Below are 23,205 nucleotides of genomic sequence, written 5' to 3' on the forward strand. Positions count from 1 at the left end.
ATTTTCAATGGAGACAAGTGGCATCACATAAAAGCAAAGAATAACTATCTTTGTAGCGTTGTGGAGATACCTGATGATGGGTTTGCTTGACTTGGAAAAGGTGACCTCTCTCACTGGTTTTAAATCCCAGGTGCTCCACAACCTGGAAATATTTCACACATAAAAGAAAACACTGAATAACTCATTGTCTTGAGAAAGGAAGCACATACATGTTTAAAAAAAAGTGCCTGCTCACCTGACGACGCCGTTCTCCAGCCCCCCAGCAATGACGTTGACAGACACGCCCTCCGGCTGGTTGGAGAAGGCCACAGAGCAGATGATCTCTCTACAGTGGACGTGACCGATGAGGTCACCGTTCACCGTCCAGAGACGCAGGTCGCTGCCTCCGCCCACTGGATACACAGAAGCATTGTGTCATAACAACATTGTGTCAGTCTGGAAAAGTGGCATGATGAACTCTGAGAGGAGACAGAGCTGAGCGGTTGTCACCTGAGTCACAAACTGTTGCAATGTCACCCGTTGTCTCGCTGGCGGACACTGCAGTCACTGGGCTTTTGTGGCCTGTGAGGCTTTGTACATAACAGAGCCTGAAGAAACACACAGCATCCCTTTACTAAAAGATATCATGAAAGCTTTTTCTTATATCTCTCGCACACACACTGACCTGTTGAGGTCCCAGAGGATACAGGTGCCGTCTTGGCTGACACTGATGAGGATGCTGTAGGGTTTGCAGACAAACAGGCTAGTGACTTCCCCCGTGTGTCCGTATAGATGGACCTTAGATTCCACCTCCATCTCCGACTGCTATGGAAAGACACATATTAGAAACCATAGACGCATGTGACTCAGAGTTAGCGTGGATGAGGTACCTCGGCTACAAACACGACATTAATGAATCTCCACAACAGGATTTTATGAACAGCACAAATCAATTGATATTGGAACACCCTTCAGAGACAGAACCAACAGGACATCTAGATGCCTATTGGTAGGGGCCGATGAAAGTCGGAAAGCCTCTCTGATGACTGAACTCCCGGACCTCTAATCCCACTTGTAGGCTCACTGGAAATGTGTTTCAAGGGCAACTGTGATGTGACTAATGAAGCCGAGTGTTTGAGCACGGTGAGGCGGGGAAGGGTGGGGGGGGTAATGGGAGGTGGGTGGGTGTATTGGGTGTTGATGTGGAGGCGGAAGGTTAGAGGGGGACGTCGCCATGGAAACCCACCGTGGTGCTGGTGAAGCGGTTGCTGTAGGCGGTGATGACTCCACACTTGCTGCCTGTAAATAGCTGGCAGCCATCAGGCACCCAGGCGCAGCTGGTCACCTGGAGGAGAGAGAGACAGATGGTTGGACAGAGCAAACGAGAAACCGGACAGCTTATTGGTCAATCAAAGGAGAGACTACTAAAGCCTTTCACTTTATTTCTTTTAGCTTGAGTTGAACTTGTGTTTACCTGGTGCAGTTGTGAACACTGAACGAAGTTGATAGGCGGTTCACTCTGCTTGCTCTTCAGCCTCAATATGTTGTCTGCGTAGCCCCAGCTCAAGATGGCCGACCACTGGATGTCTGTGCTGTGCATGCTCCGAACACCTACGGAGTAGAGAACATAACGTTAATTGAGTCTGCAGGACATTGTGCAAACCATCCAGTACATCCAGGCTGAGTGACTGGTAAGCGTCCTACCCTGCTCCTTGCTGTAAATCATCATAAGGCAGAACTTGCGGGACAGCCCGCAGATGGCTCGCGTTGGCAGGGCCAGCAGGGATCCGAACCTCTCGCCGTGCGGCTGACTGAAGCACACCACTGGGTCTGGAGCAGAGGGTGAGCCCACATACTCACCCCACTTCAGACCTTTGATCCATGGCAGTGGGCTCTGTGGGGTAGGAAGAGGAAATTGCCAGGTGAGCAGCGGATCATCTCATGTGCGATATATGATGCCATTCCTCAGCGCACAGCGGGCTGCCAGTCACTTCCATCACAAAGCAGATTACCGGGCAGACTATTTCTTTGGCCTGTTCTCGGGTTTCTCTGAAGGCCAGCTGAACTAGGAGACCCATGGCTGCCGGCAGCTCCCCCTCCATCATGAGTTTGGGGCCGGCCCTGCTGACATGAGAGGCGCTGAAGAGCTGCCTGGGTGTCTGTCCGTACGTTTTGATCATCGTCTCCAGGGCCCGTCGCTGCACTGGGTCTTCTACAGCCGAAACATCCATGCCAAAATAAGTCTGTGAAAAATTGTATGAAGGCTTTCGTAAGCAACGACAACTCTCCCAATAATTTCTATCAAACGTGAAACAAGCAGCTACTTACAGCTGGGTGGAAGACATTGATGGCGTGGACAGCTGCTTTGCCTTTCTGCTTGAGCCCAAACACCAAGTCTATCCACTGGCACAGAGTCTGAGAGACCTGGTCCGACTCGAGCGCTTGCCGGTGGATCAGGATGAACAGACGTGGGTCGTTGCGGGCCCAAGGCGGCAAATTCACATGATTCACTCTCTCACCATTTTGACGAACACCGAAATCAAAACCTGTGAAGGCCATTTTTATTTATTTTGTACCAGTTTTTAAATGAAGGAGTAGATATGAAAAATGTATGCTTGTGTAAATGATTAGGTCTATAGATTAAAAGTATAAAACCGAACGGAAAAATAATTACCCTCTCTGTTGACCAGGAATTCTGGGAGGTAGAAAAACTCAGGGATGAGCTCCTTAACGTCAGTCATAGACTCAAAGGAAGACAGGCGCCACGTGGTGTTCATAGAGTGAAACGTCCGGTCCGGGATATCAAAGCTCTGGTCTGATTAAGGCCAAAGACAATCTAATTATAGATTCCGCTCACTGATTGAAAAGATCCCCTTTCATGACCCGAGACACCACACTTACTGAATACATTTACAATCACATAAAAAGGTGCCTCGGAGGATCAGAGGAGAGAGACGGATGAATGAAAAAATAATTAACAAGAAAGGAGGACAGAGAAAAAAAAAAAAAAGGAAGGGAAGGGCGAGGAGTTGATCAGAGAAAAGTATAAAGATGAAATAACCTTTTATGGCAAATACACGCGACTATGGCAACGGGGGAATAAGTCAGGGCGTTTTTAACTTTGCAGTACTAAAAGCCTCGGCATCAACCAAGATGGAGCAGTCAATGTAATGCAGACAGGTGGCTCTCTGTGATGCTCTAAGCTTCTCTAAGGAAAATGACCTACTGTTACCTACTGTAAAAAGTACAGTTTATATTTACAGTACTCGTGGAAACTAAAGAGACAATGCAGCTGGAGGCTTTTTCTTCCTACTTTTAGTAAAACCTAATGTGTGACTCACCCTGGTATGCGAGGAACATCTTGGTGAACGGAGGCATTCGAACCATGAAGTGCAGAACAGTGCCACTGTTGGAGTAATGTGAGCCGTAGTGGTATGGCTGGACAGGAGGCATGGGGTCGTCCTCATGGATGCCCTTCTTGTACTCCTCCTCGAGGTACTGCACAAGACACAAACACACACCTTTTCTTATCAGAACATTCAATACTCTGATGAAACACAGGCTAAAATGTACAACAGGCCATACCCTGTAATTATCCACGTAGCGATCTTCTTTCTCTTTTGATTGGACTGCGATGGGCTTGATTAAATTCCTGCATGACAACAAAATACAAGCAAAGCAGTAATGAATCATGTTTATGTTCAACTGTGACTGAAACTGTACTTATTATAAATCATTCCTGTGTCTTGACTTCAGAGAGATTGTATTTGTCATCCAGCTTACAAAAAAACAACAACTCCACAATATGTAAATTAAATTAATAAATCGGAATGCTCCGGCATAAACTGAACTAACTTGAGAGTTATACATATTTTAAGACCTACGTACATCAAAGAGCATTTACATATCTTTCATACAGTGCCCAGGAATAATCTTAATAACATTATAGAATTTTATTTCTTTATAAAATCTAAATGAATACGTAAAATGCCTGTCCAATCATATTAAGAAAGCTGCCATCAAGCACTGACCTGTAGATGCTCGTGTCCTGCAGGTCGATCGTCTCACTGGTGTAATCGCGTAAGATAAAGGGAAACACCGGGTACTGCATGAGGTCGTTGAAGGAGCGGCCTGCGTGCTTATTGAGATGTGTCAGGTACTCGAAATTAGAGATCTGACCCGAGCCCCAGAGCTGAGTGAGTGCAGTGATGTTTCCGTGCTCCAGCAGGTTGGGCAGATCAGAGGTCAGGATGTTGTGGAAGACGTCGTCACGGAACTACGGCGAGAACAGCGAGAACCGTGAGATGTTTCCATCTCTAGAGTGACGACTGAAGTGAAACTTGTAGAAAGTACTAACTCACAAATGTAATGTAAAGTCACACCTTTGTTTCCTGTCATGTCTCTCCTGTCGACTATCAATACATGCGCAACATTCTCAGCACTCACAGAGCCTACAGTCATGCCAGCGGCTCCGTGAGGTTGTGCTTGGGAGAAGTCAGCATGCTAACGTGCTGATGTTACGGAGGTACAATGTTCACTATGTTCATCATCTTTGTTTGTCATTTTAGCATACTGACATTTTCTACATGTAACACAACACAAAGATCCTCTGAGGTTGATGGAAATGTCATTAGCTTAGTTTTGCAGGTATTTGGTTATAGACCAAAGTCTGGGACCAATTAAAATTGTAACTAATGATGGTGCCAGTTGTGAAGTCAGAGGATCACCAGAGAGACTACAGTTCATCTAGAGGGGGAAATTAATGGGGACACCAAATGTCATGACAACGCATCCGACAGTAGTTGAAACATTAAAATGAAAAATATTACATATCAGTCTAAAATATAAATGAATGCAAAGGGAAAATGATTTTGTGTTCATCCAGTAAAGGATTTTGCGAGTCCAAACAATCAGAGGACAGAAGAGATAATCAGCTTGGCCTCCATGTGCTGAGCACGTCTTTACTTCATTTGATTCTTCTGGACTGGAAATACTTGCTGTAAAACGCAGACTTGCTCAAAAGTCTGTTGTCCAACCATATCATAACTCTATTTCAGTCATTTACAGAAGTGTTTTTCCTTTAGAGTATGACCGTACTGTATCTTATCATCATGACTGGTGGCACAGAACACTACAGGTATCAGGGGCAGAATACCAAAAAGGTTTCAACAATTATACTTTTTCTTTGAGCATCACTAGGCTCTTTCATCTCTTAATTTTCATCCCAGTCAATCCTGCACAGCTTCATTTTAAGGATGATAAACCAACTCAATTATTTGCAATAATGAAATCAGACAGATTTAGGAAAAACACGTAAACATCTAGTGTATGTCATTGATTAAACAAATAGCAAAGTTCATTCCAGCATCCGTTTCCTGAATAGCCAACTTTCCAGTCACAACATGGCGTCATCTTCCTTCAAAGCGACCTGTGTTTTTGCCTCACCTTGGTGTTGTCAAAGGCTATCAGCAGGGTCCTGCCATTGGTGAGGAATATCTCCACAGCGTTGTCTCTTAGCTGCCACCAGCGCTTGTGCACCTCCTTAATTTCCTCGTACGTCCAGGAGAAAGAGGGCGCCTCGGTCTCCCCATGAAGGCTCTGTCCAAACACAAACACATCTGGTCTTGAGTCGCCAGGCGGTAACCCTCTGGCAGAGAATAATCCTGATCAGTCCTTTGGCTTTACCTGGTTGTCATGAGCATCAGCAGCGTTGTCCTCCACAAAGAACATCCCGGACTTTCCTGTGACACGACGCAGGGTGAACGAGATTTGGTGTACAGAGAACAAAACAAAAGCTTCCATCGCGGAATAACTAGCAAACAGTGGAAAGCAATAATCTTGTGTGCATAGAGAGCACATTGCTCTTTGTGCCTCTATTATGCATGGAGCAGCTGTGAGAGATGGTCAGTGTCTTACCCAGAAGTAGCTCCCCTGCTGTCTCTCTGGAGGGGACCACGCTGATGCACCGTCTAGTGAACCTAAGGACAAATAAATGTTTCTCAGACAAGAAACACACCATCTGACACTCAACAATGGAGCACAAGTTGATGAGACGTTTATGTGCCTTCTTGAGATCACCCTGTCCTACAGAGAGAAATTAAATGTTTACTGAAGGCGAACAGGCAGGAAGAGTGAAAGAGGGATACAACATTTTACCTGATGGGCTCGCTGGTGGCTTTGTCTTTGACAGTGGAGGAGAAGGAGGAGTGGGTCTTATCCTCAACCAGGAAGGACAGTGGTGGCTTCACTGTGTCTTAATAAGACATGGAGGTCAAAATAAGAACACTGAAGTAGGCAGACACACAAGCACAATGTTGCCATACTGCTATGAGTAAAAAGGTTTATTCACCTTCAGACTTGCGTCTGTCTTTGAGCAGGTATTTGTTAGGAATGGTGAGGTAGCATCTCTGTAACCGCCTTCGCTCCCGGTTTGGCCCTTCGGTGGGGTCCAGCTGCCACGACGTTGGGTAGGATGTCTGGTCGTACCAAACCGCACTGAAACAGACCATCAATGACCTCTCAAACGGTTTGTCTTCTCATATAAATACAAAAGTAACCTCACTGCATAGCCATAGCTACCACTGAGGACACCACGGTCATGTCCTCAATATTGTTGCTATATATATATATATATATATATCATTATGGGTTCCAATATGGACATATATATATATATATATATATATATATATATATATATATATATATATATATATATATATATATATATATACATATATATACATATATATATATATATATATAGCAACAATATTGAGGACATGACCGTGGTGTCCTCAGTGGTAGCTATGGCTATGCAGTGAGGTTACTTTTGTATTTATATGAGAAGACAAACCGTTTGAGAGGTGAACATTCTAATTGTTGTACCTGATAAACATCAGCATGTCAGTACTGTCACTTATGAATATGTTAGCATGCTGATATTAGCATGTGAGAGATACACGTGGCTGCCTACCGGTCATGCGTGAGTTGCTGCACCAGCTCCTGCCAGTGTCGGCTGGCGCTGAGATCAGTCTTATAGAGTCCCCTGATGTGCTGGATGACTTTCTTTCTCTCCATGCCTTGTCGCAGAGACACATTCTGAGTGATGTCAGCTGCAATCTTGGAAATGTCCTTGGACTTTCCATCCAGCCTTTGGAGGAGACTGCAGAGAAATAAGAGCAGAATGGAGTGAATAGAAGCGCGACATGATTGTTCCCAATATTTTGATATCAGGGAAAAAAAGCCCTACTCACTTCCTCTGAGTGTTGGTCATTTTCTTTTCCCACGCAACTTTGCTTGTCTTCTCTTCTGCTTCATATTTGACTTTTTCCTGTAAGAGTCAAATTAAGTAAGCTTAATTTTCTGGCTAAAAAGAAACCTGACGCGCTGCACTTCATGGACAACCAAGCTTTCTCAGCAGCACAAAAGTAGTCATACCGCTGAACTACCAAACAGGAAAATTGGCTTATAAGGCTTATAAACTGTTAACAATGAATGTTTGTCTTTGTAGGACTTGACCTCTTTTATGGCCTTGAGCAAGTCTTGTTTGCGTGGAGTGTTGGGTGGGATGCAGCGATGGCCACAAAGCTTGAGCGAGGTAATAAAGACCCCCACGGCATTCTGCTCGTCTTTGGTGAGGCTGTCCTTGTGATCGTGCAGCATCTCATACAAGTACAGTGACAACTTTGGTCCATGCTGAAAGAGAGAGCAAGAACATAACAATTTAGTTTGTGCCTGAAGCAGTGATGGACAGGAAACAAGCCTTATCTGGCTAGTTGAGAGGAGGACAAGTGAAAGGCTCCCGTGGTGATGCAAGGGGGTTGCTGAACAGCATGAAAACATCGAGCAGAGTAATTTTAGAGCCAAGGCCTGACAGCTCCTGGAAAATCTGTCTGTAGGAGTGAAAATGACAAGAAAAGCTAATATACTGAACTCTCGCTCCTATTTTCTCCTGGACCCAACACAATGTCTGCACTGGGAAGGGAAAAATGACCGGATATATATCATTATGGGTTCCAATACTTGACGTGTAAGGTGACAAATAGACTAGTGATAGATTTGAATTTAATAAAGCATTTCCTTCACACTCACCTCTAGGCCCGGGCTGAGGCTCTCCTTGAGGATATCCAAATGTCTGGGATCAAACACAAATTCCAGTGATTCCTTCCTGTCAGAGAGGGGAAGCGCAGGGCTGAGTGTGTGCACAAGAAGACGGCCGATTTGGACCCGGAAAGTGTCCCGACACGACCATAGGATTCTCCTCCACTGTTGATGTGGGGCTCCTCCTCGACCCGAGCTGCCCTGTGAGATCACAACCATTAACACAAGGTCTCACAATAAAGCAATTAGCACTTGCTATATTGGGTTATTATTATATAAGGGTTCTCAGTGTCATCATACCAGGCTTATTTTGATCCCATCCATCATGAGTTTGAGGATGTCTTTCTGAAAGCTCTTCTTGCTGGCGGGAGGCAGGGCGAAGGGAATGGGAGAGTGTGAGAGAGAGGCGGAGCCAATCTCGTCCTGTGGCTGATCACCTGGATCTGGGGTTAAAAACAGCTGGTCTGGAGAGTCGGGGATATTCAGCAGGTCAAATAGGTCCTGACTTACATCTGAAATGGGAGATCAGAACCGGGATTAAACAGCGAATTCAGTTTACGCTCATGTGAGAAAAAAGACAAGATTAGAAGTGGGAGGAGTTTTTTTACCATGATAAATTAGTCTGTTGACAGCGAGAACCACAAGCCTCTGCAGCCGTTGGACGAACTCGGTCTCGCTGGCTCGAATGGGGTTTTCCTGGCTCATCCTCCTCTGCATCATCTGGTTGAGCTCATCACTGGCTACGGAACGCATCCGCATCAGGAGAGAGTCGGTCTGGGCCAGAGAGAACCGGCGCCGGCCTACAAGCACACATGATGGTCACCTTTTTTGTAAGTATAAGCACACATTCTTTCTTCCTTTCAAGTTCAGAGTTAGCTTTTGCAAATATCCCTTAAATCATTACTTAACATTGATTTAGTTAAGCATTCAAATCATGCACACACAAAAGGCACCAGTAGCGCACAAGGGTACTGGGCAAATTAACACCCAAGGTGAGTGCAGGGCAAAGGGTGAGTTCACAGCAAAAAACGAGAGACACGCTCCATGACAGTGGAGGATGATCTCCACTGTGGACTACAGTCCGAGCTACCTGCGTCACAGTGGAGCATGTAAGATGGAGCTCCAGTGGGGGAGGGGAGGGGGGAGTCCTGGGACAGGAAGCTGAAGGGAGGGGAGAGGGGTATCTGGCCATAGGAGCAGTAGTGCTGTCTGGGGATGCGGGGAATAATGGAGTCTTTCATGGCAATGGAACCTTCAGATCAGGATGAGGAGAATATCAATACACAGACAGGTGAGGGTGGACAAGTGAAATGCCTGTAAACACACAATGGTCACTTCTAAGTCAACACAGATTTCTACTGTTGCATCAGTATGACACACTCACCGGCAATGCTCTTGCGCTTCTGATAGATGGCATGATGTGGAGAGCTTGGTGTATTCACAGAGCTGCTCAGCTTCTGAGGTACCTGATTGGCTGTTGTCTTTATGAACTCAATCGCAGACTGAAGGACGCGGAACTGCAAAGCCACAGCCATCTCTGGGGAAAAAACAAAAAAAAGGGACAAGGAACTTTGACATGTTAGAAATTAACCTGATGCGCTTCATGAGGGACTGACGAAGAGCTTCATGCGAGAATCACACATACAAATTAATTTGTGGCACGTACAAGTGATTTAAAGGAACTTGTGGCATTCAGCAATAATACTGTATTCTTACACCTGGTGTACTAGTCATGTACAGAAAGTCCATCTTGCTCTACAAACAAACAAAAAAAAAACACTTATTCTGCTTTAATCTGAATTAATTTTGAATTTAAGCATTTTAGTAAAATCCCCCCCCCAAAAAAACAAATCAGTATGAGTGAGTTGTCCATCATGGAGAGACCAGAGGTTCAGACCATTCTTTACGTCTCTGTACGGTTTTGAAATAATACAGGGATGACGACTGTGGTAATATCTTCTAATTTTTCAGCTGCCCTAGTGTGACTACAGACACTGCTAAATATGTTATGTTTTAATCAGCTCATCTTAAATTAGTTTTACTCTTGGGTAACATTTTTATCACAGAAACGTTCCCACAAACAGAGCAGAAAAGGTGTACGTAACGGTTTGGGGTAGTGGGTTACATCCACGATCAAATCTCACAACACGCACCTCCTCACACACTGGTGACATCATCAAGTTGGCCCAATGAGGGCAGGCAGTAATAGTCGAGCATAATTACTAAAATGACAAACAACCAAAAATAAAGTGTGCCATGTACACAGCCATAATGCCTTTAAAATGTTTCTGTGATCACAGAATGATTATATCACAAAATAAACAAGTGCTAATGGAGAAGAGAGCACATTTATGGAAAGAAAGGAGAACATTATTGAGTTGGAAGATGGAGATGTGAGATATTTGTCAAATTATATATTATTTCTTAAATGAGTTGTAGATAATGAATTTTATTTCTGCAGCAGACATTGACAGCTTGCCCAGAATTGCAGAGCATAGTGGTGATGGATTTTGTGTATTGATTTTTAGAAATCCAGCCCTCACCCTGTGTGCGACACATCTTGCTGGTCTGCATGAAACCCAGCAAGGTAATGAGGTCTTCAATGATGCGGAAGTACTGGGACCCTGAAGAGCTGCAGGAGTGGATGGTGACAGCTACCAACAGCTGCTGGATGTCACACACCAGGAGCTTGTAGTCATTCAGGGGAATACTGCAGAGGAAAAACAAGAAAAGCAAGAAAGTATGAAGCACATGATGCGAGTCTACCACTCATATACACTAGATCGATGAACAGTGAGAGGATTATTGATTCAATTTGTGGCTTAAAGGTTCGAGATCCATGAATCTATGGAGGTGTTTGAATGGACAACCGTACCCGTTCTCCATGCCATTGAGGGTGGAGAGGGTGTTAAAGAGGACGTAGAGCAGCCCGTGGTCCAGCAGGATGTCTGCCAGCTTTGGGCAGGCGTTGAGGAGCTGCAGCAGCATACACAGGATGTTGTGCACCAGGGAGTTTTCATACAGGGAGTTCTCAATAAGACCCAAAACTGGGATGATACAGCGCTTTCTGAAAGGAGAGATATTTTCCATTTCCTCCAGGTCCAGACTGGAAAGAATGACAGAAGAGAGAAACACACATTTTCATACTGCAGACAATCATATGCATAGTATTCCGGGATAAATCACTCAGCCTATGTTGGACTGGACGATATGGCTTGAACTGTGCATTATCCCGGGACTCACTCTTCCTCCAGGCCCACCGGCCGTCCGAATAGCATCTCCAGGAAGCATTCTAGGAGCCCCTGGCTGCCCTGGTGGATGTACAGCTGGTTGGCCAGCAGTGAGAAGCCGTGGTTCTTCAGAAATTTCTCTTTCTGCTCTTTGTGGGCTCGGCTGAAATATGCATCCAGCAGCTAGGGGAAAGGGGCAGAATAATATGAGATATGGGAACAGTCCCAACACTGGCAATATAGTGTGATACTTTGTCAACACGCTGGCACCAATTTATTCGAATGTTTAGCACAAGCAATTCATGGAAGAGTTTGATGTTTTTGGGCGCTTATTTGCTGTCATGCTGAGTGATTAATATGTGCTGGTGGAAAATGTCTGTATGATAAATACTGCCAGCATACACTTATCTTAGCTTAACATAAATAATGAAAACAAGGGGAAAACAGCAAGCCCAGCTCTGTCCAAAGGTAACAACATCTAACAACAGTGCCTTTAAAGCTAAGATGTAAAAGTGAATTGGGAGATACTTTGTGCAGTAGAATTTAGACATCACAGAATTCAAGACTCAAAGAGGATACTGGACCAACCTTCATGACACCTTGCTGGATGAGAGGTGACGAGTGGTTGACGAGGACGATGAGGGCCTCTGGCTGGATGAGTTTGTCCATCACCTCCTCGAGCATGAGGTCAGGCAACAGCAGCAAGATGCCCCTCAGGAGATCATAGAGCCCACAGCAGATCAGCACCAGGCAGTCCTCAGTGCTGGACCTGAGAAACACAGCTTAGAGTTCAGTGCTGAATTACTGTGCAGCAACAGCTCGCTGAACTTCCGCTATATGCCCTCAAAATTACATGTTAATGCTAATATCATTTTAGGTTATCCACGATGTGAATTTGTTTTTGATGAATATTTGGTGAATGCGTTTCCCCCTGGTGAACTTACATCAGTCAGATCAAGCTATTTGTCAATGACAACATGTTGTACTCATTAGTAAAGAGACTTTGATGAACTATGAGTAGATCAAGCAAATATATAATAAAATACACAATATAAAACATCGCTATGACTTTCGGATTCAAGCCAGGTTTCCTGTATAACTTGAATTCATCAGTAACAGCCCACACTGTGTCTAATAGAGAGAAAAAGGTGTCTTTGGTAATAAAACAGGATTACAAGAAAAATATAATTTCCTATCAGACACTGAAATACACTGAAACTGTCACCGCAGTGCAAATCATTTTCAAAGTTGGAGGATTATTACCATAACCAAAAGCTGTATTTAGATTATGCAAATCCCTGCACAGCTCCTCTTTATCGAGCAAAGTGGTCCATGTCTTTATCTTTTTTGGAGTTATGTATCAGAACAAAACTCACATGGACATGCAATTAGAACGAATGTTGAAAGAGACTGTCAGTGCTCACTATAAATCATTTATAGATTGGCCACATTTTGGTATGAGCTGACTTATCCATACTATAATTTGTAACGATACTGAGCATTCAGTCATAACATCCTGAGAGTATTTTTACACTATTTTTGACACTCAAACAAGCATGCCTTGCCAAAGGGTATTATGGCAACATACCCGTCGTTGGACTCGGTCTTGCTGTGCGCCCTCTCGTAGCCAGGAGAGTATGTGTAGCTCTCCCAGTCTTCAGGCATGGATCCTCGGTCAGCCGAATTGGGCCAGCGGCCGACTGCCAACGAGCCATTTGGAGCTGGGAAAGCCAGGCCTAGACTGGCCAGGTTGCTGTGGCTCCTCTGGAACGATTGGATGCCTTTCAGGCTGTCGGGGCGGCGCGGCACCTCGTCACTGGCCCAGTCAAACCTGTCCTCAGACTCTGCCACCCCAATGCTGCCCTCTGCTAGGCTGTTCACCTCTGCCGCCTCGTCCCGCTCCTCCTCCACGCTGATGGAAGGAGTGCACAGGGCTCCTCCCTCACCTACGTCCTTAGACTCACAGATCGTCTTGGCTGATTCACAGCTGCTCAGAAGCTGCTCGTCGGCTCCGCCCTTCTTGAGTGTCTCTGTGCTGCCAAGAGCCTGCTGAGTGGAGAGGGAGACCCCGTCCCCTTCTTCACTTGAGATACGGTGTCCGAGTCGAGGTGTCATTAGAGGGGAGGAGTACGGAGATGGTGCCAGACTAGGAAGGCGTAACGACTGATTATCACCTCCATGCTCAGGGGAAGGAGCATGGAGATGGCCTGGAAAAGAGAACAAAATGACTCAGCACTTAATAAATGATTAGACTTTATACCTGAAAGTCAAAGGGCCTTATTTACATGCACACGCGCTGTACAACACTTGCTGAGCAAATTGTAATTTTTAGACTTGTTGCTGTGATGAATAACATGATGTGGCAGAATCCCAGATTAATTTACAAAACTGTACAGTTGCTTGTGGTCAGTGTAAGGCATTGTTCCAAGTATCACTACCAAATGTATTCCATTTATATAGGCCTTTCTTAAAGCATAAAGTGCTTTATAAGAAATCAAAGTAATTAAAAAACAAACAAAATTATTAGTTATGACCACAAAGAGGTTCATATTTGTAAAACGTATTTTCTAGGGCAGAAAACAAGGAAGATTGGTGAGTTTCACAAATGCATAATAAACTAAGTAATGGTTAATTCATCACAGAATGTAAAACATTTGTGTTCCATGGTTCTCACACACACACACACACACACACACACACACACACACACACACACACACACACACACACACACACACACACACACACACACACACACACACACACACACACACACACACACACACACACACACACACACACACACACACACACACACACACACACACACACACACACACACACACACACACACACACACACTTTCTTCCTTTGTATAATGTAATTCCACAGCAACACACTGAAGGTTTGTATGTAATCATCTTCACAGTGTTGGAGGGCTTTAAGGTCGGTGTAATTTAGTTGAAACAGCTGTACCTTCATGGGGAGCATCAGTGAAGACAGTTGGGGAGAGTGACACCACAGAGCTGCTGGCAGACTTTCCTCCACTGTTGGAGTGTCTCAGATACATAATGGACTGTACCTTCTCCTGGTACAGTTTCCCATCTAAAGAATAAAGAGACATCAAAAGAGCTCAGTGCATTCAATGGATGGCACTTTGATACAGAGGTGCTGCTTTCAACTGCACTGCCTCCTCACCGATGTGTAGTGAGAAGTAGAAGCTGGATGGAGTGTGACAGACGTAGGTGTTAGTAGGTGGGTGAACAGCCAGCAGGAAGTTGTAGATCAGTTTTAGCAGGTCCATGTCCGGGGGGGACCCGAGAACCTCCTGGATGATTTTGACGAACGATAGACAGACTTCCTGCGGGATGGCAGTCAGATGCTCGTCCCGATGCTCCTTAAGAGAAACATAATGTTGTCAATAGAGTAGCAGTCTCTGAAGAGATTGTGTATACAGCACCTGTATCCCTGCCACCTACCTGTAACACCTGGCAAGTGAGTAGGAAGCGGTGCACTATTTCAGCCTTGAGGAACTGACGGATGTTGAAGACCTGATAAGGGTGGTGCACCCTGATGAGGATCTCTAAGGCAGCAAGTAGTGTTTCCCACACTCCACACTGACAAAACAACACAGACGGTGAATGACTCATGAACTGGTGCTTCATCATCTATATAGTCGTGTTGAGAGTACCATTATGCTTTTGGCTTCTTGGATTAAATTAGTGTTTATTTTGCTGCAGTTTCCACCCCAAAGTTTGGGGTTTGTTTCAGCATTAATGATTTTCTTACTATTCTGTACTGCTGTACCCTTTACATTTGATGAGGAACAAAAACGTTTTAATATAATCTTGTTTATCCTCACTGTAGTTTTACTTCACATTTGAAAACATAAAAAAAGGAGAAGAGAAAGTGATGCTTGAGTTCACCTCAGCCTTGGCCCAGATCTTCCAGTCCAACAGGACGTCTGAGAGCAGTCTGATATCCTGCACCACAGCGATGGACTCAGTGTCCAAACAGAACTGACCATCGTCCGCCAGGATGAGGATGGGTCCACTGCAACATCCATCCAGTAAAGTCTAGAAGGACAGAATATGGCCACCACATCACAAACGCGTCTACAGTGTTGCTACAATAGAGACACAACTCAACATATAATAATCACCATCTCTCCAGAAAGAACTGAGTCCCAGAGAGTCAATACATTATGAAATCTTTTGGAGCGCTTATCACTCAAAAAACACTATTTGCTCCCTGAGCAGCACCGTCTGCACTGATCAGAGTCTCTCAGCTGACCAACTATATATACACACAATACTTATTATGCTACCTGCAGTGGTTATAAATGTTACTTTGGGTCTCTGGTCGACTGAGCGAAGATAGAAATTGGCATTCTTTTCGCAGCATATAAAAAAAGAAAGAAACTAAATCCAACAACTGTAACAGCATGTTCCTTTTATTATAATGATTATGAGTGTTTAATATTGCTAATCAGTGCTGTTTTGTGCTATAAAATACTGTGTGGAAGTCTAAAGTGACAAAGGCAATCAGGGGCGCTGTGCTGTCTGACTCTGCAGGAGCTCAGTGTTTCATCAAGTCAGACAGAATCCATGTCAGTGCCCAGCCATCACACAGCTCAATTACAGACACAGCCAGAGGGTCAAATAACAGCAGGGTCACCAACATCGGCTCAGAGCGGCACCAGTGTGGCGGACTGGATCAGATTCGTGGTACACAAAACCCAGAAAAAACAAGTGCCGGAGATGCTTTTCTGCACAGGTCAGCAGAGGTTGTGGGTGCTGGAGACGGCAAAGAGTTCACGGTGTGACTCACCTTGAGCATATGATATCCAACGATGCATTTGGACTTGATGAGGACCTGGTGGATCATGGAGTAACCATGGTAACAGTCCATTTCATGGATGCGGTGTTGGTTAAACTTGGACAAAGACAGCAGCACCTGCAGGGCCAGAGCCTGGGTCTTCTCACAGTCACTCAGCTCCACCGTCTGGACACCGCGGACCCAGAGATGAGAGACAGAGGAATAGAAGGATACAGTCGAAATGTGAACAGTGCAGGTTGGAGGTCCGAAACATTATTTCACACTGTTCCTGCTACACTTATTGTCTTCTCAAAAACAAACAACACACAAGCCCAATACAAACTTTGTCTGTACAAGTGACATTAAACTATGATCCCTACTGGCAAGAAGTAACAAGTGCAACACAACTAATATGAATTTCCTGATTCTACACATCCCTGACAGAATTAATTAGGTCACATTGTCTGAATCAGATGAGTGATATAGCTTATTAGTTCAAACATATACAGTACTTATACATAATAAAGAAAAATGTCCTTACAGTGCTGGTCATATGGCATCAAGCACCTTTAGAAAATGGGGTTCTTAACTGTAGGACTGCAACTAATGATTATTTTCAGAATTAATTAATCCAATTATTAATATTATTCATTTGATTAATTGATCAATTGTTTGGTCTATACAACACCAGAAATCAGGGAGAAATGCCAAACATAATTTCCAAGAGCCGAAGGTGACAATTTAAAATGTTTCAAAACAAAGATATTCATTTACTATATTGTTAAGACATTGAAAAGCAGGACATTCTCAGATTTGAGAATCTTAAATCATTAAATGCCTAGAATTTCTGCTTAAAAATGTATTTAAATGATTATTTAAAAAAATTGGTTAAACATTTTCTATTGATCAACTAATCCAGCAGTATTAAACTCGGCCTGTAAACTACAGTGTGTTTATGACCCGGAAATGTAATCCGTTCATTCTTTGTGTTGTTTGTCGTCTCAAAAAAGGTGCAAAGTTGACAAGCAGAAGTTAATGCAATCAATATGTGACGTTATGATGTACATTTTTGTACATTGATGTGAGGTGATTCCTAAAATTCACTGAATGTTTCTGGTTTATTCAATCAAACTGTCAATTTCCGTTCTCTGGAATACATCCATCTAAACATACAGTGTTCCAGAAATATCACAAGAACTGGGAATAATGACCCGACCCAGCGAGGGCTCGAGCTCCATAACAAAAGATTGACCGTCCTACCTGTGCGAAGAGGAAGACAAAATTTCCTGTTCCACCGATCTCGTGCAGGACGCTCTGTAGGCCATGCGATTCAGTGGGGAGGAAAGCTCTGAGAAAGTTTGGTTCCAGGGAAACACTCTGCACGTCCTTGGAGCTGAAGGGCCGCTGGGTGACCACTGTCCTGGCCTGACCCTTCAGTCTGATTACAGGCTCGTAGATGGTGTAGACTCTAGGACTGCTGGGAGCGTACACTACTGCCAAGCTTTCCTATACAGGAACACAATGCACGCAATCATTATTTTCAGGCAAAACTTTCATAAGTTTGAGGTATTTACGGTAGTCATTCTTGTTGAAATTCAATTAGACCCAAGCAAGGAGGCTAGCTAGCTTAGGGCTACAAATGGACCTGGTTTAGACTTTTTTAGAGCATAACAGAAATGATAAATATGTGCAGGGGAAATCATTCATTATTCTTGTCTCACTCCCTTATTTTAAAGCAGTGGAGTTATCAACAAATACATTAGCATTAATGGGAGAAAAAATATTTTCAGTCTCAATGAAAAAGCTGCAGCTGAAGTGTAATTGCTTTTTTCCATTGGGGAAAATGACTTTTTACTGTGCAGGATCATTAGTGACCGCTAATTGGAACAGCACACAACTCAAACAGCGTGAAATGAAATAATATATACGAGACATAGCAGGGATTTGCTATGCTTAGAGAGCAGTTTGATCACAAAGTACATGTACAGGGTTCACCTGCAGTGTCAATCTGCATTTTATCATACAGAAACAGTGACAATAAAACATTTTTTAAATGCAAATTGTGTGTTGAGTTAATGCTTCATATGAACAAAAGACTTACAACCAAAGCTGTTGTGTCCACATCCTTATTCTTCATCAGAAGCTCCCGTACATGCTCACACTTCAGGCCTTCCACAGTGACAAACTTAGAGACTGTCCCATTGGGCTTGCCATACTTGCAGCGCATGATTGAGGTGAGGTCAGGCCCACTGGTGTAAAGGTACAGGGCCTCCTCAGATCCTATTCTAGATCCTGAAATACGGGAGGCAAATAGAGTTAAATCTCCTAATGAAGCAAACACTGCAAATGTCGGTTGTTACGGAAGAGCAAATGATTTATATCATTCCATCAATAACCAATGCAGTAATAACATATGATGGGAATCCAATTTTCATGAATCCAAGAAGAAACTGCTAACTATGACAGCAGAGAGGCTAAGCCATTAGGTTCACAGGCTGAGATCGCAGAGAGGCAAGCCATTCACAGCCACTTAGAAGTATTCAGTTAGCCTCCCGCGAGAATGCTGACAATCTGCAGCAGGCAACGCATCACAACAGCTTTTTACAGCCACTAAACTAGTTCCGCCTTAAAAATATAACTGTACCACAAAACATGACTGTACATTTATGTACAGTACATACTGCTTATGAGAGATACGTTGGTAATCAGTGCAATGTGCCACAAGGGAGCAGCACTGAGGTGGAACAGATTAAATTGTATAAATGATTAAAACAGACTGCACAAAAGAATGGAACAATATGATGAGCGGCCGTCTGGCATTAAGTGTCTAAGCGCTTATAGAGATGGGATTCCAGGTAGATAAAGAAGACAGGAGGTCCTACCATTGAAGAGAAGCACAGTGCCCATGCTCCAGCGCCCACTCTGCATCAACAGATCCTCAGAGGACGGGGCACAGTGGCCCAACATGCAGAAGGTTTTGTTGCTGTCAGACGATAAACTGGACTTTCTTGGAAGGGTGTAGTCCAAAGACACCTCACATTTCCTGAAACAGAGAGCATGATAAATTAGGATTAATGTTCACTCATTTACCAGATTTTCCCCATAACTGCCAGAGTTTTACTCTTGCCATCTTCCTTACCTGATGCCGCAAACCCAGACAACCACACGGCCATGGATGTTCTTCTTGCCCTCTGGCTGCTGGGTGTAAGTGAGACCCACGTGCTGCCATTGACCCGCTCTGAGTAGTTCCTCCTCAGAGTCTGCCTGCGCCAGCAGCCCTGCTTTTATATCATCATTTGGGTCGATACAAATCCTGGGGGAACAGCACATTACAGTATTTCGAGGTCCATAAACTACAAATACTTTAGAAATAGTATCCCATTCTCCACACACATCTTTGAGACTATAGTCTATGCTGGAGCTAACCTGAATGTGAGAGAGCCTGTAGAGAAGTCTGCCCACACTTGAAGCATCAGTGCCTTGGAGCCCATTGACAGAATATGAATGAGACCTTCCTCTAGTAATCTCGTCCCAGCCTGAGCGGAGCCATGGTGGGACTCAGCTGCAGGAGCATTACTCTCCTCTGGAAAACAACAATAAGAAAACTAAAAAAAAGTTCACTTATTTATGGCACAACAATGTCTCGGTGAAGGATCTGTGTCTCACCCTTGTCTTTCTTCCCATCCTTCTCCTCCTGCTCTGCCACTCTCAGCCACATAGAGGCACTGAAGCCGCTAGCCATGTGGGGCCAGCAATTCTGCCCTACGAGGGGCAAGTGGAGGGGAGCAATGTGCCAGGGAGAGGACCGGAGGTGACTTTCTCTGTACTCGCCATCACCCTCCCTGCGCCCTGGAGACAGTTTGCCCTTCCAGAGCAAACCAATACTTTTCCCTCCGGCAGCCCCGTTTTGTCTAGGGCCGGTCGACACCCCTCCTGGGGTCAAAGCCCCAAGCATCATTGGAAAGGACAGGAAGTGAAGAGGTTCTATATTCACGTTGGCTTCAACGATTTGTAGGATGCCTTTCAGTAAAATCTCCTGCAGGTAACAAAGTAAATGGGGCGTGAGAAGGACAGTCTATCATTTTAGATTTGATAATGAAAACACAAGATATATTTGTGCTAACTCTTTTTGTAATCCCTAAATAAAGGGAAGCAAATTAAGAAAATAAACAGATTACTAAGCACTTTGTTTTCTACAACAGTGTGACCCATCTAAAATAGCTCAGCATTAAACCTGTGGTCTTGATCAAATGCAGCAAAATATTTTAAAATAGAAAATCCTGTGAAGCAGTACAAAAAAGTGGCAACTGTAGTCACTGATATGACTCATTTTCAAAGACGGTAAACCAAGGTCACATGTCATTTTGTTCACATGATTAAAAATAAATCCTTCTCTTCCCTTTTGGGAACCTACTTCTCAAAGACAGGTTATTAATGATGTCTGCTGCTGGATTCCAACACCGACCACTATGTGGTAATAAATTGTAGCATCACATCTGTGCTGCACACATTGGTGTTTATTGTATAAAGAGTGAAGTGGGTCCATCGGAATATTATGTGTTGAAGAGAGTTATAGAAACAGGAAGTGAGAAGAGAGTTTTTGTTTCTGCGGAGCAATTAAATGGTTGAAACAGTGTAATCATAAGCTATCAGTGTCAACACCGTGAGTACATTGCTGCATGACTGATAGAGTTAGCTATTTACAGTAGGCGGGGTCTTCTCCAGGAAGAGGCGAATCAATAGAGCCAGTTCCTCCGCTGTGATTCGCTGGCTCACCATGGCAACCAGCAGCTCCACTAGCACAGTCTGGCAATCTGAATGTAGACCAAAAAAGAGCAGATGACATAAACAGTTTATTTACTTGGGCATGAACCGGAACACCACAAGCAAAAACCCCAAACAGACACATGGCAATATCTTACAATACTAAATAACATAAAGATAAATTCTCTATATAAAATCAATCCATTGGGTACCAATTTTTGATAGAATTACTAACATTATTCAGACCGAGTATGACATTTGAACCCTGGGGATCCAGTCGAAATGTCAACAGCAGGGGAACAAAAAACTGTCTGGAGACAATTTTTTCCCTTAGATGTCACCACATGAATAATATCCTACGCTGTCATATAAAATAAAAATAAGCCAGAAGAAATAACAAACCTGTAAAGGAGGGGTCTCTTTGGCTGAGGATGTTGTGAAAGCCAGACAGGATGGTTTTGACTCCTCCCTGTGAGGAACAGAAGGGACAGGGGTCAGTCATATTCCTCAGAGCACAGTTGAGGAGAAAAGCAAGACAAACAAAGACTGCTGAGGCGGTTACGAGTAGTAGAGAGAAGAAGAAGAAGCCGTCAGTCTGACCTGGTCGTAGAGCAGGGCAGCATTGCGGTGGTTGCCGCGTACCGCGTCCAGCAGGCTGTGAAACACATGGCTCAGAACCTCCAGGTCTGGGGAGCTAGTGGCCAGCAGCTTCAGCTCCATCGTGCAGATCTCCGGGAAGAGCAGCAAGCCCTCCCTGGACCCGTCCCCCACCGCCACCAACTCATGCAGCCCAGCAGACTCCACCTTCACACCTAAGAACCGCCACACACACACACACACACACACACACACACACACACACACACACACACACACACACACACACACACACACACACACACACACACACACACACACACACACACACACACACACACACACACACACACACACACACACACACACACACACACACACACACACACACACACACGGCAAGATCAGAGACACAACAAGAGACTTGCACACAGACACGGGCAAACTGACTGGCACGCCATGTTGCCTCATCACCTTCACAATCCACAGGAGTTCTTTGCTTCAGCTCCATCCTACCATCTTGAAGGCAGCACATAAAAATGAGCCTCAGTGCTGTGCTCAGCAGCCTCAGAGCAGCATAGGACTCCCCCTCATGATTTACAGGAGAGCAGTACTGCAGGCTCTCCCACAGCTTCTGGGACCTCCTTTCATTAATGAAGCGTGCTCTCCCTCCCTGTGCACAGCGACACAGTCTGCCTCCATCCACGGCTACAGATATAAAGTATGCTGCTGTCAATAAATACACTGACTGCCATCCTTTAATAACATTTTGTGTTTGGGCCCCAAGTCAAATTTAATTGCAGCAAACCAGTTTGCATTAAATTGTAATTTTTCAATGTCATAGTTGTCTGCGACAGATGGAGGTTTTGCATGGTTTTGCTTGATTGACAGGTGTCAATCAAACAAAACCCCTGTGAAATAATTAACACAAGACCTTTTTTTGTAACTTTTTAAAAAACATTTTAAATAGAACATTGTATTTAATTTAGTTTATGACTACAGAAACTAGCTGGCAGTGCTTACTTCATTTACATTATGTTTTTTCAACTGAACCAGGATGTCCAATAATAAGGAGACATAGGCGGTTTGAAATGAGAGGAAGAACACACTATTTCTGCCTGGGTTGGGATCAAATCAAGTATTTGTCACTCGACCAAACCAGAGTTGTTGATTGTTTGAACAATGGAAAGATCACAGACACATTTGGTGAGTTATCTTTGTTTCTGTTCAGCTTGGAGTGTGTTTTATGATGAATTAACAGGGCAATTAAGCCTGTCTGTGTTCAGTGTAAAAAAGAAACTTGAATTCAGAAGGTTGTATTTTTCTGTTTAGGTGAAAGAACATTTTCTTCATCAGAATTTTGTGAATTCTTTTTGTTTATTTATCAGACGCAACAAACTCGCTGCTCACGCACAGTGCATCCTGGTACATTTAGGCGCGGCTGGCACTGCTTCGCAGCCGCAGAGAACAGCTTTCTTGGTCAATATAGTGAGACTGGGAAATGTTTTTCTTCGGTGGACTACATTCACCATCAGATTCATAAAAAAAGCTGGCTAATTCTCCCTTTCGGATTCACGGTTTTCCAGGACGAATACGATTTCCAGGAAGTTAAAGTCTCCATTTTATGGGGACTTAAAGTCACAAGATCCAGCTCATGAGGCCACAGAGTGTAGTTGCCTGCAGTTGTAAAACTCAAAACAATGATTGGATTCTG

At 44.1% G+C, this 23,205-nt stretch overlaps 1 protein-coding gene across 9 annotated transcripts in view; it reads right to left on the reverse strand.

Annotated features, from left to right (window-relative positions):
• Positions 1 to 23,205, reverse strand: part of lyst (lysosomal trafficking regulator) — a 54,466-nt gene that overhangs the window by 2,152 nt on the left and 29,109 nt on the right. For 6 of the 9 annotated variants that reach the window (XM_034552661.1, XM_034552657.1, XM_034552655.1 and 3 more), the window contains 45 exons: positions 21,495 to 21,706; positions 21,297 to 21,363; positions 20,835 to 20,944; positions 19,797 to 20,166; positions 19,557 to 19,713; positions 19,270 to 19,443; positions 19,013 to 19,173; positions 18,232 to 18,422; positions 17,391 to 17,636; positions 16,143 to 16,316; positions 15,239 to 15,388; positions 14,792 to 14,929; positions 14,511 to 14,709; positions 14,289 to 14,417; positions 12,901 to 13,519; positions 11,901 to 12,081; positions 11,326 to 11,495; positions 10,958 to 11,188; positions 10,626 to 10,792; positions 9,467 to 9,619; positions 9,173 to 9,334; positions 8,691 to 8,882; positions 8,383 to 8,594; positions 8,074 to 8,283; positions 7,501 to 7,677; positions 7,236 to 7,312; positions 6,956 to 7,144; positions 6,329 to 6,474; positions 6,136 to 6,232; positions 5,896 to 5,957; positions 5,665 to 5,720; positions 5,425 to 5,577; positions 4,011 to 4,255; positions 3,565 to 3,631; positions 3,321 to 3,477; positions 2,654 to 2,794; positions 2,308 to 2,525; positions 1,992 to 2,222; positions 1,684 to 1,873; positions 1,454 to 1,590; positions 1,226 to 1,324; positions 665 to 804; positions 490 to 587; positions 236 to 392; positions 71 to 142 (listed from right to left, as the gene is read on the reverse strand). In XM_034552661.1, coding sequence (XP_034408552.1) covers positions 71 to 142; positions 236 to 392; positions 490 to 587; positions 665 to 804; positions 1,226 to 1,324; positions 1,454 to 1,590; positions 1,684 to 1,873; positions 1,992 to 2,222; positions 2,308 to 2,525; positions 2,654 to 2,794; positions 3,321 to 3,477; positions 3,565 to 3,631; positions 4,011 to 4,255; positions 5,425 to 5,577; positions 5,665 to 5,720; positions 5,896 to 5,957; positions 6,136 to 6,232; positions 6,329 to 6,474; positions 6,956 to 7,144; positions 7,236 to 7,312; positions 7,501 to 7,677; positions 8,074 to 8,283; positions 8,383 to 8,594; positions 8,691 to 8,882; positions 9,173 to 9,334; positions 9,467 to 9,619; positions 10,626 to 10,792; positions 10,958 to 11,188; positions 11,326 to 11,495; positions 11,901 to 12,081; positions 12,901 to 13,519; positions 14,289 to 14,417; positions 14,511 to 14,709; positions 14,792 to 14,929; positions 15,239 to 15,388; positions 16,143 to 16,316; positions 17,391 to 17,636; positions 18,232 to 18,422; positions 19,013 to 19,173; positions 19,270 to 19,443; positions 19,557 to 19,713; positions 19,797 to 20,166; positions 20,835 to 20,944; positions 21,297 to 21,363; positions 21,495 to 21,706 — 7,684 coding nt within the window. The remainder of the gene's footprint in view (positions 1 to 70; positions 143 to 235; positions 393 to 489; positions 588 to 664; positions 805 to 1,225; positions 1,325 to 1,453; positions 1,591 to 1,683; positions 1,874 to 1,991; positions 2,223 to 2,307; positions 2,526 to 2,653; positions 2,795 to 3,320; positions 3,478 to 3,564; positions 3,632 to 4,010; positions 4,256 to 5,424; positions 5,578 to 5,664; positions 5,721 to 5,895; positions 5,958 to 6,135; positions 6,233 to 6,328; positions 6,475 to 6,955; positions 7,145 to 7,235; positions 7,313 to 7,500; positions 7,678 to 8,073; positions 8,284 to 8,382; positions 8,595 to 8,690; positions 8,883 to 9,172; positions 9,335 to 9,466; positions 9,620 to 10,625; positions 10,793 to 10,957; positions 11,189 to 11,325; positions 11,496 to 11,900; positions 12,082 to 12,900; positions 13,520 to 14,288; positions 14,418 to 14,510; positions 14,710 to 14,791; positions 14,930 to 15,238; positions 15,389 to 16,142; positions 16,317 to 17,390; positions 17,637 to 18,231; positions 18,423 to 19,012; positions 19,174 to 19,269; positions 19,444 to 19,556; positions 19,714 to 19,796; positions 20,167 to 20,834; positions 20,945 to 21,296; positions 21,364 to 21,494; positions 21,707 to 23,205) is intronic. The other 3 variants (XM_034552658.1, XM_034552656.1, XM_034552663.1) reach the window with 3 other exon arrangements.

Source organism: Cyclopterus lumpus, chromosome 15, assembly GCF_009769545.1.
Source record: "Cyclopterus lumpus isolate fCycLum1 chromosome 15, fCycLum1.pri, whole genome shotgun sequence".
NCBI lineage: Eukaryota > Metazoa > Chordata > Actinopteri > Perciformes > Cyclopteridae > Cyclopterus > Cyclopterus lumpus.